This window comes from Bos indicus, chromosome X (assembly GCF_029378745.1).
Source record: "Bos indicus isolate NIAB-ARS_2022 breed Sahiwal x Tharparkar chromosome X, NIAB-ARS_B.indTharparkar_mat_pri_1.0, whole genome shotgun sequence".
In the NCBI taxonomy this organism is placed as follows: domain Eukaryota; kingdom Metazoa; phylum Chordata; class Mammalia; order Artiodactyla; family Bovidae; genus Bos; species Bos indicus.
The window spans coordinates 35813657-35833055 of record NC_091789.1 but is presented as its reverse complement, the minus strand read 5'-3'; the positions used below and the strand labels follow the sequence as shown (position 1 = coordinate 35833055).

Below are 19399 nucleotides of genomic sequence, written 5' to 3'. Positions count from 1 at the left end.
CAGAGATATTTCTTAAAGTAAATATTTTTGTAGGTTGGGTCAGGGTTAATGTCTCAAGTTAGGTTCCACAGAAGCAGACTCAGATTAGGATTCATGTGAAAGTGGCTTATTAGGAAGTAGTCTCAGGAAAAACCAATGCAGAAGTGGAAAGTGGGGCAAGGAAGGTAAGGAGGCCAAGCAAGGATAATATGTCAAGCAAAGTGTAATGGAGACAGTGTGGCTCACACCTCAGCGTTGTCCCCACCAGGGAGCTGCAGTATTTGTACCTCTGTACCTGTTAATCCTGGTTAAGGGCTACCCAGGTGTGGGGACTCAAATTCTCAGACACTTCTGATTCTCTGTTAGCACAGACAAAAGTGGGTTTCAGCAGCCCGGAGACAGCCATCAGACAAAGGAATGAAGATTCTGATGTTTGGAGAGAAGGCACAGCTGAGTCAGTATAGAAGAAACCGATTAAGGAATACAAGGGTATATGAGTAGAAGCACTGTTAGTATGTGCTGTGGATATTTTGTCTTTCCTGAGCATCTTGACTTTTTATTAAGAACCATTGTAAATTTCCTTGAATAGGCAAATTGAGATGAATGACAAAAGTTTAGAACAAATAGTTGAGAGAAGTAGTGGAGAGTGCTCTTGCTGTTTTCAGTCGCTAAGTCATAGGCACTCTTTGCGACCTCAGTGGAGAGTGTTGATTTATGACAAATCAAAAAATTGAATGGTTCTGGCATTGTTGTGGGGCTGTTTTGCATGACTGGAATTTTCTTCAGCAGCATTCTTTAGTCTAGGATAAAACAGATTTCTTGCTTGATTGATCCAAGAAAGTATTTCTGGGCAAATATTGTGGAAGGTCATGTATGCAAGGTTCTGGTGAAAGAGTAATTCAAGTGATTTACTCTTGGGTTCAGCCTTGAAATGAAAGGAAGTAGCACTTAAGCAACTCCAAGGGAATAGGAGACAATAGAAGGATCAACTGAAAGAAACACTAATTTCAAAGAGCAAGTGGAATAGAAGTAATAGTTTAAAAACTAGAATAACAAAAACAGAAATTAAAGATACTGTGGTTTAAGCTTTTTCGTGCAATTATGGAGCAGTTACATATAAGATACAGAAAATGTGGCTATGGATATAGATTGCTAAAGTGGAATACATAGATATATTATCAACACCAACAATGAAATACTGAAGATGATAGAAGGACATAAAAAGTGTGAGTTGAGTACTGGTTTTGAGTGAATGTGAAGAGGCTTTAAGGAGGTCAATGTAAGAATAATGAGGGCAGAGGGTGATACAGATAAATGGTGTAAATCTCAAAAGAGGAGTGTATGCACACAGGAGAGGAGTAGTTTCAAAGTGGCATTAAAGAGATGAGATAATTCTGATCCTGTCTCTCAGTTGCATAATGTGTGGGAATATGCACATGCTACACTTCAGAGGAAAGTTAATGAAGTAGTGTCTTTGACGTAAACCCAATTTATTTCAGGCAGAGAGAAGGAGACTTTTCTGTTAAGAGGCTGAGGACACGGAACATTTGTTTCCCATAAAATGAAGGGTTGAAAGGCATGAGGGAAAGGTTTTAGAAGGGAATGTTAGTCTTGAGAATATATCTCTGAGAGCGAAAGGATCCCTGAGTAGTGTGGGCATGAACACCAGAAAGCATTCACTCTTTTTTTTTTTTTTCCAACAAATATTTTACTGAGTAGCTTCCATATGCCCGGTACTGTTCTATGGCTCAGAAATAAAGTCCCCATTCTAATGAAACTTACATCTAGTGGGAGAAACAGAAAGTAAACAAGTAAATATTGTATATAATGTAATTTTAGGTAGTGCTATATAAGAAAAATGCTACTTAGGGGATAGAAAGAGATGAGGAAGGAGTATGCAGTTTTAGATAAGAGTGATCAGGAAAAGTTTCTCTGAAGCAATGACACAGAACTAGAATCCTAAGGAAAGTAAAAGGGTGAACCAAAATGGTATTTGGAAGAAGAGCATTTATGACAGAGAGAAGAGCAAAGCCCTCTCAGGCAGGAGCATGCGGTATGTTTTCAGGGAACAGTAGGAAGATCAGTTTCACCTGATATGAGTGTTGGAGAGGGAAAGTAGAAAGAGGTGAGATTCAGGAGTAGCCAGTGGTCAAATCAAGTAGATACTTATAGGTCATGACAAGTACTTTGGATTCTATGAAAATCCACTGGAAAAACTTGAGAATGGAGTGATATAATATAACTTACACTTTTTGAAAACTAACTCTAACTGTTGTGCGGATAATGGAGTGTAGAGTACGGGAGAGGAAGGAGAGAAAGTTAGGCGGCCATTCATTGCCATCATGGTGATGTGAGATGATGGTTTAGATAAACTTGTGGGCATTGGAGGTACTGAGAAGTGGTTAGAGTCTGATTCTGTTTTGAAATCAATACGTTAAGCGGATAGTTTGTATGGAAGAGATGAATCAAGGTGTAGATATGGACTGGGTTTGGGTGGATTTGATATGAGTTATGTGAGGAAGAAGAATTCTTGGTTTAGTGTTTTCACTTCATTGATTCCCTTTTAGTCTGTTTTGTTCACTACTGTAGTCCCAGCACCTAGAACAATGCCTGGTAAGTAGATGAGGCTTCATAAATTCTGAATGAATGAATGAATGAATAATAAGAGTGGTTTAGTTGGAGTGATAGGTGAAAGTACTTGATTGGTATAAGGGGAATAAAAAATGAGAATTGAAGAGGTTGAGATAGTGATATCAAAACTTATTGAAATGAGTTACATAAATGGAAGCAGAGAAATTAGGAAAGAGTTGGAGGGATATGTCAGGACAAGTGAGGGCTTTCTTTTTTTTTTATCATGGATGATAGTTACATCATTTTATATGCTGCAGGGAATGAGCCAGAAGATAGGGAAAAGCTAACAAGTGTGGGAGAGAGAAGAAAATCACTGAAGTAAAATCCTTGAGCAGGAGAAAGGGAATAGGATCCATGGCACATGCAGAAGGAATAGCATTAGATAAGACTAGACACCTCTGGTAACAAGGAAAGGGTAGAGTATATGGCAGAGATTTGGGTAGCTTTAATAATTGATATTATGAAGATAAAATCTTCTGATTGTTTCATTTTTACTGGAAAATAGGAAGCAAAGCCATCTGTTGAGAATCTGGGAGAAGAGTTACTGGAGAATTAAGGAGAAAAGAGAAAGTAAAAAATAGTTGTTTCAGAGAGTGGGAGAATGAATTGGTTTGGCAAATGTAAAAGGATCATGGAACATTTGAAGTATGTTGAGAAAATTTAAAGACAGACCAGTCAGGCATAATTATGGATTTTTCTCCAGCTATATTTATCTGCTCAGTTGCAAAGAGATGAATTTAACCAGGGCTTATGTTTTTTTTCAGGCAGTCACAACAGAGTTAGAGAGAGGCAAGTGCATGGAGAGTTCATTGCAGACAATGATTATAATGATTTTAATTATGGTGTGTGTGTGTGTATGTGTGTGTGTGCTTACTTCTGTCTGACTGTTTGTGATCCCAGAGACTATAGGCTGCCAGGCTTCTCCGTCCATGGGATTTTCCAGGCAAGAATGCTGGAGTGGGTTGCCATTTCCTCCTCCTGGGGATCTTCTCGACCCAGTGATTGAACACATGTCTCCTGAGCCTCCAGCATTGGCAGGCGGATTCTTTACCGCTGAGCCACCATGTAATTCAAGGAGAGTAAGAAAGAAAGTAAGGGCACCAAGGTGATGATGGGTAATTTAAAGGTGGCAAGATCAAGTGATCACAGATAGGATAGAAGAGTTGACAATATGAAAGTACTACATGAAAAAAGTTGGAAACATATGATCAGATAGTTATTTGAAATCATAGATTTGTAATGAGAGGGTTTACATATGACCATGGGAATGAGTGGCTGGATTAGGGTGGAGCTGAGACTCATTGGAGGGCAAGAGATCAAGGAATCTATATGTAGGTTCCAGTGACCAAGGATTACTCTGTCAAATATAATGCTAAATTGTGTACATGAATTATGCCATTTAATTCTCATAAAACTCCCATATGCCAGTATTATCATTCAGTTCAGTTTAGTCACATCTGACTCTTTGCAACCCCATGGACTGCAGCATGCCAGGCTTCCCTGTGCATCACCAACTCCCAGAGTTGCTCAAACTCATGTCCATTGAGTCAGTGATGCCATCCAACCAGCTCATCCTATGTTGTCCCCTTCTTCTCCTGCCTTCAGTCTTTCCCAGCATCAAGGTCTTTTCAAATGAGTCAGTTCTTCACATCAGGTGGATAAAGCATTGGAGTTTCAGCTTTAGCATCACTCCTTCCAATGAATATTCAGGACTGATTTCCTTTAGGATGGATTGGTTTGATCTCCTTACAGTCCAAGGGACTCTCAAGAGTCTTCTGCAACACAATAGTTCAAAAGCATCAATTCTTTTTTTTTTTTCTTTTTTTAAAAATTTTATTTTATTTTTAAACTTTACATAATTGTATTAGTTTTGCCAAATATCAAAATGAATCCATCACAGGTATACATGTGCTCCCCATCCTGAACCCTCCTCCCTCCTCCCTCCCCATACCATCTGTGTACGAGATAACAATAACAAAAGCATCAATTCTTTGATGCTCAGATTTCTTTATAGTCCAACTCTCACATCCATATATGACTACTGGCAAAACCACAGCTTTTATTAGATGGACATTTGTTGGCAGAGTAATGACTCTGCTTTTTAATATGCTGTCTAGGTTAGAGATAGCTTTCCTTCCAAGGAGCAAGCGTCTTTTAATTTCATGGCTGCAGTCACCATCTGCAGTGATTTTGGAGCCCCCCAAAATAAAGTCTCTGACTGTTTCCATTCTTTCCCCATCTATTTGCCATGAAGTGATGGGACTGGATGCTGAATGTTGAATTTTAAGTCTACTTTTTCACTCTTCTCTTTCACTTTCATCAAGAGGCCCCTTAGTTCTTCTTCTCTTTCTGCCATAAGGGTGGTGTCATCTGTGTATCTGAGGTTATTTCTATTTCTCCTGGCAATCTTAATTCCAGCTTGTGCTTCATCCAGCCTGTAATTTTGCATGATGTACTCTGCATATAAGTTAAATAAGCAGTATGACAGTATACAGCCTTGACATACTCCTTTCCCGATTTGAAACCAGTCCATTGTTCCATGTCCAGTTTTAACTGTTGCTTCTTTACCTGCATACAGGTTTCTCAGGAGGCAGATAAGGTGGTCTGGTACTCCCATCTCTTTAAGAATTTTCCACAGTCTGTTGTGATCCACACAGTCAAAGGCTTTAGCATAGTCAATGAAGCAGAAGTAGATGTTTTTCTGGAACTCTTTTGCTTTTTCGATGATCCAACAGATGTTGGCAATTTGATCTCTGGTTCCTTTGCCTTTTCTAAGTCCAGCTTGAACATCTGGAAGTTCTTGGTTCACATACTGTTGAAATCTTGATTGGAGATTTTTGAGCACTACTTTCCTAGCATGTGAGATGAGTGTAATTGTGCGGTAGTTTGAACAGTTTTTGGTTTGGTATTGCCTTTCTTTGGGATTGAAATAAAAACTGACCTTTTCCAGTCATGTGGCCACTGCTCAGTTTTTCAAATCTGCTGACATATTGAGTGCAGCACTTTTACAGCATCATCTTTTAGGATTTGAAATATCTCAACTGGAATTCCAACACCTCCACTAGCTTTGCTTGTTGTGATGCTTCCTAAGGCCCACTTGACTTCATAATCTAGGATGTCTGGCTCTAGGTAAGTGATCACACCATCTTGGTTATCTGGGTCATCAAGATTTTTTTTGTATAGTTCTGTGTATTATTGCCACCTCCTCTACTTCAGTTATGTCCATACCATTTCTGTCCTTTATTGTGCCCATCTTTGCATGAAAATTATCATTTTTAACATTTTATAGATGAGAAATAATGTCGGATTTCTATGTGGTATGTCCAGGATTGGAACTAGGATGTTTCCTACTCCAGAACCTTTAATACTGACAGTGTCTTGAGACAGAGTAGAGTTAGATGGCACCAAATGAAATTCCAGTGACAAATTGAGGCAAGAAAATGGCAGACTTGGCTTTGTAGTATGTGGGTACAGGACTTGGGATACCTCTGTTCAGGTAAAGTTCTGGCAGATAGTGCCTGATAGCATCCAAGCAGAGGAGTTGGTAGGCAGACTGTTAATATCTCATAGATTCCAAGGACTGAGGTAAAGGAATTTGGGGAATTCTAATAGAAGAATGTATTGTATCAGTGTCTTGTACATACTAGGTGCTCAAATGTTTGTGATTAAATGAATTTATATTTGGACACGATATAGCAGCAGAGTCACCCTGGTAGCAGGTTTTTAGCCAGGCATTTTATGTATGTTCTATGATTTAATTTTTAGAATTCTGATAGGATGAGTATTATTATTACCAGTTTATGTTAAATAAGGAGGTCTTTAAAGCCTAACACGAGTAGTATTTGGTAGTTCCAAGTCATCTCTTAATTTAGTGGGTTCCAAAGCCCAACTTATACCCTATCCTTTATACTCTCTTACCACATTGAGAGATGTGACTTTTTCAAAATAGCATTCATTAACTATTTATTAAGTATACATTATTTCCAGGCAGGTTTCTATGCATTGAACATATATCTATAAATAAACCAAGCAAAATTCCTTGTTGCCATTGAGCTCATATTCTACTGGGGAAACAGCTGATAACAAAAAATATAAAATACATGCTAGAAGTGAACAATGCAAATAAATAGAGGAAAATAATAGAATGGGAAAGACTAGAGATCTCATCAAAAAAATTAGAGATACCAAGGAAACATTTCATGCAAATATTTTCACAATTAAAGGCAGAAAAAATATGGACCTAACAGAAGCAGAAAATATTAAGAAGAGGAGGCAAGAATGTACAGAAGAAATATACAAAAAAGATCTTGGTGACCTTGATGGTCATATATAACCATGATGGTGTGATCACTTCATGCAAAGAGAAGGGGAAACAATGGAAACAGTGACAGACTTTATTTTCTTGGGCTCCAAAATCACTGCAGATGGTTACTGCAGCCATTAAATTAAAAAACACTTTCTGTTTGGAAGAAAAGCTATGACAAACCTAGATCATGTCTTAAAAAGCAGAGATATAACTTTACCTTCAAAGGTCCATCTAGTCAAAGCTGTGGTTTTTCCAGTAGTCATGTATGGATGTGAGAGTTGGGTCATAAAGGCTGAGTGTTGAAGAACTGATGCTTTTGAACTCTGGTGCTGCAGAAGACTCTTGAGAGTCCCTTGGACTGCACGGAGATCAAACTAGTAAATCCTAAATGTAATTAACCCTGAATATTCATTGAAACGACTGATGATGAATCTGAAGCTCCAGTATTTGACCATCTGATGTGAAGAGCCAACTCATTGGAAAAGACCCTGATGCTGGGAAAGACTGAAGGCAGGAAGAGGAGGGGATGACAAAGGATGAGGTGATTGGATGGCATCACTGACTCATGGACATAAGTTTGAGCAAACTCCAGGTGATAGTGAAGGACAGGGAAGCCTGGTGTGCTGTAGTCCATGGGGTTGCAAAGCGTTGGACACGACTGAGTGACTGAATAACAGCAGCAACAACAGTGCAAGAAGTGCAAAGGAGAAAAATTAAACCTGGAAACTACATAAGGAATATCTGGGGTGTATTCAGTTCAGTTCAGTCGCTCAGTCATGCCCGACTCTCTGCGACCCCATGAATCACAGCACACCAGGCCTCCCTGTCCATCACCAACTCCCGGAGTTCACTGAGACTCACGTCTATCGAGTCAGTGATGCCATCTAGCCATCTCGTCCTCTGTCGTCCCCTTCTCCTCCTGCCCCCAATCCATCCCAGCATCAGAATTTTTTCCAATGAGTCAACTCTTCGCATGAGGTGCCCAAAGTATTGGAGTTTCAGCTTTAGCATCATTCCTTCCAAAGAAATCCCAGGGCTGATCTCCTTCAGAATGGACTGTTTGGATCTCCTTGCAGTCCAAGGGACTCTCAACAGTCTTCCCCAATACCACAGTTCAAAAGCATCAATTCTTCAGTGCTCAGCTTTCTTCACAGTCCAACTCTCACATCCATACATGACCACAGGAAAAACCATAGCCTTGACTAGACAGACCTTTGTTGGCAAAGTAATGTCTCTGCTTTTGAATATGCTATCTAGGTTGGTCATAACTTTCCTTCCAAGGAGTAAGCATCTTTTAATTTCATGGCTGCAGTCACCATCTGTAGTGATTTTGGAGCCCAGAAAAATAAAGTCTGCCACTGTTTCCACTGTTTCCCCATCTATTTCCCATGAAGTGATGGGACTGGATGCCATGATCTTCATTTTCTGAATGTTGAGCTTTAAGCCAACTTTTTCACTCTCCACTTTCACTTTCATCAAGAGGCTTTTTAGATAGAGTGCCTGATGAACTATGGAATGAGGTTCGTGACATTGTACAGGAGACAGGGATTAAGACCATCCCCATGGAAAAGAAATGCAAAAAAGCAAAATGGCTGTCTGGGGAGACCTTACAAATATCTGTGAAAAGAAGAGAAGGCAAAAGCAAAGGAGAAAAGGAAAGATATAAGCATCTGAATGCAGAGTTCCAAAGAATAGCAAGAAGAGATAAGAAAGCCTTCCTCAGTGATCAATGCAAAGAAATAGAGGAAAACAACAGAAGCGGAAAGACTAGAGATCTCGTCAAGAAAATTAGAGATACCAAGGGAACATTTCATGCAAAGATGGGCTCGATAAAGGACAGAAATTGTATGGACCTAACAGAAGCAGAAGATATTAAGAAGAGGTGGCAAGAATACACAGAAGAACTGTACAAAAAAGATCTTCACGACCCAGATAATCACAATGGTGTGATCACTCACCTAGAGCCAGACATCCTGGAATGTAAAGTCAAGTGGGCCTTAGAAAGCATCACTGGGGTGTGTAGAAGGATTTAATTTTTATTTAGGATATTCAGGGAGGGCCTCAGTGAGAAACATGATGTTTGAATAAATATCTGAAGTGAGGAAATGAATAAAATATCTGGAAACTGGATGGAAGAATACTCCAGGTACAGGCAATATCATCTTCAAAGGCTCTAGAACTGAAGTATGCCAGGCATATCCAATGAGCTGCAAGGAGGCCATGTGGCTGAAATGGAGTGTGTAAGATAGGAGGGTAGCAGAGATTAGCCAGTTACTTGGGGATAAGATCATGTAGGTTCTTTTAGCTCATAATAAGGATTTTGAAATGGGAATCAATTGGAGGATTTTTGAACAGATGAGAGGCATGATCTGACTTAACACTTTATCATTTCACTGTCTGCTATTTAAAGAACAGACCACAGGGGACCAAGAGCAGAGGCAGCAAGACCAGTTAAGAAGCTTTTACAATGATCTCAGCAAGAGATGATGAGCCAGAGTCATAGCAGCAGAGGTGATGACCAGTGGTTTTGTTCTGAATATGTTGCCTTTTGAGTGGAATGCCCATGAGACTTGTTTATGGATTGAGTGTGGGTGTGAGAGCAAAAGTGGAATCAAGTATAACATCAGAGTGTTAACTCTGAACAAATGGAAAGTGGAGTTACCATTATATGTGATGAAAAAGATGACAGGTGATCCAGGTCTGTGTGTGTGTGTGTGTGTGTGTGTGTGTGTGTGTAAGTAGATATCTGAACCTCAGATATGAACATGTTAGGTTTAAGATGCTTCTCGGACATCAAAGTGCAGATATGGGTTACAGGAGAGTTGTAGGATGGAGATATTAATTTGTAAGTTATCAGCTAATGGAGATTTCCTCTTGTTAGTTCCTTGTAACTTCCTTTATCTCTGGAGAAGAGTAAATTGGTTGAATAACCATTTGCTAAATTTTGGCTGTGCAGTGCCATGTTATGGTGGCTTGGGCATGTGTCATAATTGTGTGTTCCTGTACCGTGGATAATTTGTTCTAACACCAAGATTATCTGAGCCTGCACAAGGGCTGTTGCTTCTTGTATTATAGCCAGTCTGCACCTACCAAAGGGATCTGCCGTTGTGGCCATGGTTATCTGAATACACCCAATGGTTTTAAGTTCATATGTCATTGGTGTTTAATTTGCTGTACTTATATGAGCATACACCATGGTTGTCTAGTTTTGCAATGTGAACTGGCTTCTTTATACTAATTTTAAACAACTATTATTAGGTTTTACATTCTACTCAACACTGGAGAAGGAAATGGCAACCCAATCAAGTATTCTTGCTGGGAAAATCCCATGGGCTTGCAAAGAGTTAGACATGACTGAAGCAACTGAGCATGAGCTTGCAACATACTTGTTTGAATATTCATGTCACTATATGATGTTCTTTTTCTATAATTTTCAGTGTATTTACCATGAATATGTGAATTATATTTGTTCACATGTTATAAATAATAATTTATTCACTGTGGTCATCATTACTTGAAAGATGTCTATTCTTCATTGTGAGCTCTTGCATCTATATCTTAACCTTTCTTACCCAGTGAAAAAAAGTACAGCATGTCTGCCTACTCTTGGACCATGGCTTCTGTTCGTACCTCGTGGCAGTCTAGCATGACCATCTCCTCCTAAACCATGTCACTTAATTCCTGTATCATGGTTGCCATGATGCACACATTGTGTGTGCACATATCCCAGTTAAGGACTAATATACCAAATGCTTCTTCACATTCATCATGGTTGTTTAAGTATATACCATAGATGTCTCTAGCTTCATAGATGTTTTATTATGTTTGAAGGGTCTTTCTTTAAGTGTCATGGTTTTCAGTTTATGCACTGTGGTCACTTGAAAATTCAGCAAGGTTGGCAGAAGAATTTTAAACATCTGGCCTTCTACTGTCCTTATCTGCACTTGTTTGATGATCATCTGAGGTTGATCATTTACATGGATTTACATCATTTACATGTACATGATCATGTACATGGATTTATGTTCATTTAATGCTGATAACAGCTAAAGTGCCATATTTCTCTGTACACGTATCAGAGTTGGGTCCTGTTTTACAGATATGTGCTATCTTGCTAAAGCTACCTGTTCCATGTTGTTTTTAATTAAAAAATTAATTCTGGTTAAAAACACATAAACAACTGTTTTAATGGTACAGTTTAATGTTACTAAGTATGTTCACATTTTTGTAAAGTACTCTAGTGGCATTCTTTTGATCACATGCAATGTCTTAATGAAATATGTACCAAGGACGTCTTCTCTTGGTCAGTGTTTACTAGGCTTATTATAGTTTTCTGACATATACCCTGGCCAAATGGTTTTATATCATAAATGTTCACATGAATTATAATAATTTGTTTGCTAACAAGTGTCATGGTAGTTGGAGGGCACACATTATGTCCAACTTCTTTTATATGTTATGAATGTCTTCTCATGCATAATGGTTATTTAAACATGTATTAATATCTTAGTCATGAGTTCATATAACATTTTTGTCTTCTTATGCATCATAGTTTTCTCCTTCCAAATCATGGGCATTTGCTTCTGTGTCATTGGCATCTATGCTTAGTGTGAAGGTTTGCGGCTTGTTTACCGTGATCATTTGATCGCAAACCATAGTTATATACTAGAATAGCATAGATGAGCACACACTACTGGTATCTTTGCCCATGCAGCGTGGCCACCTTCTCCTAAATCCAGGATTGTTACTCAAATACTCATGTTTTTTGAGTATGCATCATAGTTCTGTCCTATATTCCATGGATGATTTCTACAATTTGGACTTCATATCCTGTACCAACTCTCTTTTTTCCTGTAGAGTATTTATCAATCATGATTATCTGAGTATTAATCTTTCTCATGTGATTTTCAAACTTTGGGTCCTATGAAAGTTTGAACATATGTCAAAGTTATTGCCCATACTACAGGTGTTTCTCTTGCCTTAGAGTTGTCTCTTTATGCACTGTATTTTCTTCCTCATATGCTATGATTTTCTTAACTGTACTGTTTTTATTGATTTGTAAAATAGCCATCAACTCATACAGCTCATGAATCATGATCATCACAGGACTTATTAGGTTGAGCATTAGAAATTGATGTTTTATGAAAGAAAAATTGTCAAATACTGGCACATTTATATGATGCAACTTAATACTGTGACTATTTCTATCTATGCTGTGGACATTTTCCCATGTCAGAAATCTGTCTTCTTGAATATCATAGTATTCTATGCCTGCACCAGATTTAAGAAGACAATCTAAAGCAGAACCTGAGTGAGTGAGTGAAAGTTGCTCAGTCATGTCTCACTCTTTGTGATCCCATGGACTGTAGCCTGCAAGGCTCCTCTGCCCATGGAATTCTCCAGGCCAGAATACTGAAGTGGGTACCTGATCCCTTCTCCAGGGGATCTTCCCAACCTAGGGATCGAACTCAGGTCTCCTGCATTGCAGGCAGATTCTTTACCAGCTGAGCCACCAGGGAAGCCCCAATATAGAACCTACTGGGTGCTTTGGGACAAGGAGAGTGAGGATCAATTTAGAAAGACTTTTTTCCTTCATCTTCTCATCAATCAGAATAGTTCTTCAGCATGTATCTGTTTTACATATTAGTCTCTTGTATAAGCTTTCCTTGGGAAAAATGTTCCATATCCTTCTATGCCTTCTGAAAATTAAACCACCTCTATGACTGAAAAAGAGTATGGTGCTGGGTCAGAATTAGGTCTTCTTCAAGTGGTCAATGTCTCAGATTCTAAGAGGCCATAAGGATACAAGCAAGTGGCTCTTTACACTGTTTTCTTAACCCCATGTCCTGTGTAAACCTCCACCAAGCCAGGGTTCATAAAACAGCCTTGCATATAGACAACTCTAAATCACATAATCAGTTTAATCTGCTGACCATGGAGGGACTTCTATACCAGGAGACTAGGCTTGGATTTCTTCTTTATGTTGTGGCCCTATTTTGGGCTGGCTTTGCCCTCAAATATTTCTTTATGGGAAAACATCATGTCTCATCATTCAGCAGTTTCTTAATCTGATTTAGAGGAAACAGTCCCTCTACTCCAGGCCTTTTTATATTTTGAAAAACCATCTAACCATATCAAGATGAGAATCAATCCCAAAAATTCAAGAAAGAGATTCCAGGTCTTAATATCCTAAGATTTTCTACAATATTACAAAATTACTCATGAAAAGACATTTGTGATAGTAAGAAATCAAACAGGATTGGGGGGAAATAAAGTGAAGATGAGAGATTATTTTAGGATCTTGGATTATAAGAGGTAACTGAGGCTGAGAGAAGTTCTGTGACTCACCTAGTCAGAAGACAGGGGAAAAGATGAAATTGTAATCTAAGACTTCTGATTACTGATTTAGAGTCTTTACACTATGCCTTCTATTGGATGGGCTCTGGTATAATCAAAAGAAGGGTATGCCAGAAGTGAATTTTGGTGGCATTGGAGAAGGAGAACTGTCACAGTAAGCATTTAGTAACTGTATATTATGAAAATTAAATGGTTCTGAGTTGAATAAAATCTTCTTTTTTCATCTCTTCTTTCTCCTTCCCTTTGTCTTCTATTCCTTTCCTCTTCCGCTGAATATGGAACTCACAGGTCTCTCCAAGTTGGTGCCTAAGAAGATGATAATCACACAAATGAGTCAGTTCTACATGGCTGGCCTTGGGCTTCTCTTCCTGATTAATATTCTCCCTGGAACAACTGGCCAAGTGGAATCAAGACGACAAGAACCTGGGGACTTTGTGAAGCAGGATATTGGCGGGTAAGTACCTAAACTCCTAGAATAAAAGAAGACTGTGATAAATTATTGACTTTGGTCAAAGTATTTTTTTTTAATTGAAGTATGGTTGACTTACAATATTGTGTTAGTTTTAGGTATAGAGGAAAGTGATTCAGTTATATGAATATTCTTTTTTCAGATTATTTTCTGTTATAGATTGTTACAAGATATTGAATATTGTTCCCTGTGATATACCAATAAATTCTTGTCACTGTGTATCTGTTAATCCCATAGTCTTTTATACCTCCCCCATCCCTTTCCCCTTTGGTAACCTTGAGTTTGTTTTCTGTCTGTGTGAGTTTGTTTCTCTTGTGTATCAGTTCAGTTCAGTCGCGACTGCGTCCGACTCTTTGCAACCACATGAATAGCAGCACGCCAGGCCTCCCTGTCCATCACCAACTCCTGGAGTTCACCCAAACTCATGTCCATCGAGTTGGTGATGCCATCCAGCCATCTCATCCTCTGTCGTCCCCTTCTCCTCCTGCCCCCAATCCCTCCCAGCATCAGGGGCTTTTCCAATGAGTCAGCTCTTTGCATGAGGTGGCCAAAGTATTGGAGTTTCAGCTTTAGCATCAGTCCTTCCAATGAACACCCAGGACTGATCTCCTTTAGGATGGACTGGTTGGATCTCCTTGCAGTCCAAGGGACTCTCAAGAGTCTTCTCCAACACCACAGTTCAAAAGCATCAATTCTTCAGTGCTCAGCTTTCTTCACAGTCCAACTCTCACATCCATATAGAGAGTCATTTTATTTTTTGGATTCCACTTATGATACATAATATTTGTCTTTCTCTGACTTATTTTACTTAGTATGATATTCTCTAGATCCATTCACATTGCTTCAAGTGACAATATTTTATTCTTTTTATAGCTTAGTAATATTCCATTGTACATACATACCACCTCTTTTTTAAATTTAATTCTTTATTGGAGTATAATTGCTTTACAGTGTTGTGTTGGTTTCTGCATACAACAACATGAATCAGCCATAAGTGTATGTATCTGTGTGTGTGTGCGTATATATATATCTCCTTACCCTTTTGAATCTCCCTCCCAGTGCCCCCACATCCCACCCCTCTAGGTTATCATAGAGCACCGAACTGAGCTTGCTGTGCTATACAGCAGGTTCCCACTAGCTAACTATTTTATGCATGGTAGTGTATTATATATGTCAATCCCAATCTCCCAATTCATCCCACCCTCCCCTTCACCCCTTTTGTCCACAAGTCCATTCTCTATGTGTCTCTATTTCTGCTTTTCAAATAGGTTCATCTGTGTCATTTTTCCAGATTCCATATATATGCGTTAATGTGCAATATTTGTTTTTCACTTTCTGACTTACTTCAGTTTGCATAACAGGCTCTAGGTTCATTTGCCTCAGTTTAAGTGACATTCATTGCTTTTATGGCTGAGTAGTATTCAATTATCTTAGTGTACTCTAAGTCTTTCCATCTTCTATCAGCATTTTCAACGATAATCTCTGGGGCTGAGGGCTATAGAACTAGACCAATATGTCCTTAGAAACTTGGCCCACAAGGCCCTTTTTACTCTTTATTCCAGTGTGGAAGAAAAAAAAAAGACTAATTCTATCTTATTAACTTCTCATGTATCTGATTTCATTGGGCATGATAGATATTCTAAATAAGATGGAAGTTCTACATAAATGAAGCTTACCTCATCAAATGTTAAAGGCTTTTTAATTTTAACTGAGAGTAAAGTTCTCTAAAAGATATATTACATGTTATCTAATAATACTAAAGAAGGATTTTGAGCAGAATAGTCCTTCTTCATGGTGACTTTCTGATCATCATAAAGAGCATTCATTATGTTTATTCTATATCTGCTTTTTTCTTTTTGTGTCTCCATCCTCAGTGTAGCTGTCACCTCTCCTGTTTATATTGGTTTGCCTATATCCTGTTGGTGCTTTGAAAGTCAGATAATTGAGCCTTTTGAAAACTATATTAAAGAGAAGGCCAAGATATCCTGCTTGGAAAAGCAGAGACAAGTGCTTGTATTTAATACAGAGATATTAAAAACTTTTGGGGGGGACTTTATTTTCTTCCACGTCCAATACAATTCATGCTTTTTAGTAGATAAAACTACTAAAAGTCTGGCTCTGAATATTAGTGTTGGCATTATATTTGTATTTGCTGTAAATATAGAAACCAATACAACATTAAAATGTATATGCTGGTAGCTCTAATACTTAACAGCTGCTGCTTTTTGTTTGCTTGTTTTCATACCTTATTAATGATGTTTCTGTGTGTTGAATAAAATCCATTTGCTGCATTATTTTATCCACCTTTAGTGGATTATTCAATTAAATCACGTGGTTGGCTACCCAAGCAGCTTCAACAAACAACAGTGGTTTATTAACCAATACTTTATTTAAATCATGTTCTAAATGCAATAGCTCTCTGTAGGCTTAAGCAAGGAAACAGGTTGCACACCTGGAGAATTTGATTTAGTAACTTATATGCATAGTACATCATGAGAAACGCCGGGCTGGAGGAAGCACAACCTGGAATCAAGATTGCCAGGAGAAATATCAATAACCTCAGATATGCGGATGACACCACCCTTATGGCAGAAAGTGAAGAAGAACTAAAAAGCCTCCTGATCAAAGTGAAAGAGGAGAGTGAAAAAGTTGGCTTAAAGCTCAACATTCAGAAAACTAAGATCATGGCATCCAGTCCCATCACCTCATGGCAAATAAATGGGGAAACAGTTGGACACAGTGGCTGACTTTATTTTTCTGGGCTCCAAAATCATGGTGACTGCAGCCATGAAATTAAAAGACTCTTGCTTCTTGAAAGGAAAGTTATGACCAACCTAGACAGCATATTAAAAAGCAGAGACATTACTTTGCTAACAAAGGTCCATCTAGTCAAGGCTGTGGTTTTTCCATTGGTCATGTATGGGTGTGAAAGTTGGATTATAAAGAAGGCTGAGCGCCGAAGAATTGATGCTTTTGAACTATGGTGTTGGAGAAGACTCTTGAGAGTCCCTTGGACTGCAAGGAGATCCAACCAGTCCATCCTAAAGGAGATCAGTCCTGGGTATTCATTGGAGGGACTGATGTTGAAGCTGAAACTGCAATACTTTGGCCACCTGATGCGAAGAGCTGATTCATTGGAAAAGCCTCTGATACTGGGAAAGATTGAGGGCAGGAGGAGAAGGGGACGACAGAGGATGAGATGGTTGGATGGCATCACTGACTTGATGGACATGGGTTTGGGTGGACTCCGGGAGTTGGTGATGGACAGGGAGGCCTGGTGTGCTGCTGTTAATGGGGTCACAAAGAGTTGGACACGACTGAGTGACTGAACTGAATTGACTGAACTTGGGGGTAGTGCCTAAAAATCTGCATTTCTATCAAGTGCCTACCTGATTCTGATATAAGGAATGTTTGGACAATACTCTGGGTACACAGTCCTTGTTTTCCAAGAGCTTACAGTATATTTAGGAATATGGGCTTCAGAAATTTTAGAATAGCAGACATGGAAAAACCCGTTGAGAGCATCTTATCTGATCCCTTATTTTGTGCATGACAAAATTGGCTTCCAACAAAGGACATTTACTTTTCTAAGACTTTACAGAAAATTAATCATAGGGATAGGTTAAAACGCCAGTCTATGATTCCTAGTTCCATCATTTTTAAAGAAAAGCTGCAAGGAACAATTTCAGCTTCCTGTAATATATTTCTTATACTCCTGTTCCCTGGCTCAGTATTTTGACCATTAACAACTGAGAACTGTATTTGTGGAAAGTGTTAGGTTGGACCGTTATGAAAATATCCTTCAGTTCAGTTCAGTCACTCAGTCGTGTCCGACTCTTTGCGACCCCATGAATCGCAGCACGCCAGGCCTCCCTGTCCATCACCAACTCCCGGAGTTCACTCAGACTCACGTCCATCGAGTCAGTGATGCCATCCAGCCATCTCATCCTCTGTCGTCCCCTTCTCCTCCTGCCCTCAATCCCTCCCAGCATCAGAGTCTTTTCCAATGAGTCAAATCTTCACATGAGGTGGCCAAAGAACTGGAGTTTAAGCTTCAGCATCATTCCTTCCAAAGAAATCCCAGGACTGATCTCCTTTAGAATGGACTGGTTGGATCTCCTTGCAGTCCAAGGGACTCCCAAGGATCTTCTCCAACACCACAGTTCAAAAGCATCAATTCTTCGGCGCTCAGCTTTCTTCACTACTCTGGGTCAAAATTGTTGAATATAAGCAATTTAATGATGGGTCAAGCTAAGTAGCAAGTAAATGCCAAATGGATCTTCTATCCCAGTCTGTATACACGATTGCAGGGAGAAATATCAATAACCTCAGATATGCAGATGACACCACTCTAATGACAGAAAGCAAAGAGGAATTAAAAAGCCTATTGATGAAGGTGAAAGAGGAGAGTGAAAAAGCGGACTTAAAACTCAACAGTCCAAAAATGAAGATTATGGCATCCGGTCCCATCACATCATGGCAAATAGATGGGGAAACAATGGAAGCAGTGCAGACTTTGTTTTTTTGGGCTCCAAAATCACTGTGGACAGTGACTGCTGCCATGAAATTAAAAGGCCCTTGCTCCTTGGAAGAAAAGCAATGACAAACCCAGACAGTATACTAAAAAGCAGAGACATTACTCTCCCAACAAAGGTCCAAATAGTCAAAGCTATGGTTTTTCCAGTAGTCATGTATGCATGTGAGAGCTGGACAATAAAAAAGGTTGAGCACCCAAGAATTGATGCCTTTGAACTGTAGTGCTGGAGAAGATTCTTGAGAGTCCCTTGGACAGCAAAGAGATCAAACCAGTTAATCCTTAAGGAAATCAACCCTGAATATTCATTCATTGGAAAGGCTGATGCTGAAGCTGCAATACTTTGGCCACCTGATGCGAAGAACTGACTCATTGGAAAAGACCCTGATGCTGGGAAAGATTGAAGGCAGGAGGAGAAGGGGGCAACAGAGGATAAGATGGTTGGATGGCATCACCGACTCAGTGGACATGAGTTTGAGCAAGCTCTAGGAGATAGTGAAGGACGGGGAAGCCTGGTGTGCTGCAGTCCATAGGATCACAAAGAGTCAGACATGACTGAACAACAACTATCCTTGTCTGACTGTAATTTGTTGAAACCTGAGATGTGTATCAGTCAGGATCCCAAAGAAAACAGATGGGGAATTTCAATGAAGACTATTTGAGGAGAATATGTTTGCAAAGGGACTAATTGTGAAGGTATGATCTGGGTATAGGTATACTCCAAGGAATAGAGCAAGAACCTAAGGCCAGCAGTAGATATGTCATATAAAACAAGTCTTTTTAAGAGTGCAGAAATCTTTAGTGGAGGAGCTTTCACAGAGAGAGAGAGAGCTAAAAGATTGCATACCCAGACTTGCCCTTCTTCTTCCCTCTGATCTTCTGCCTACTTGAAGACAGAGGCTGTGGCAGCCCTGCTGAGATAGTTCATATAGGTTATCCTTATAAGAAAGTGAACAGGTTGAACACGAGTATATAATATATCTAGAAGAAGGAATGACAGACATTGGGCACAAGGCCTTACATTTACATGAACCCAAATCACTTTTTCTGCATCAAGATTCCATAGTAGTGGCAGTGGTGAGCAGATATTTTGAATTTAAGAGGAAATGGTTGAATTAATTAT

The 19399-nt window shown here is 39.2% G+C and overlaps 1 protein-coding gene across 1 annotated transcript in view; it reads left to right on the top strand.

Moving 5' to 3' along the window:
• The window catches only part of GABRA3 (gamma-aminobutyric acid type A receptor subunit alpha3), a 240934-nt gene that overhangs the window by 85097 nt on the left and 136438 nt on the right, over window positions 1-19399 (top strand). The window contains exon 2 of the mRNA XM_019956417.2: window positions 13562-13727. Coding sequence (XP_019811976.1) covers window positions 13588-13727 — 140 coding nt within the window. The 5' untranslated portion in view covers window positions 13562-13587. The remainder of the gene's footprint in view (window positions 1-13561; window positions 13728-19399) is intronic.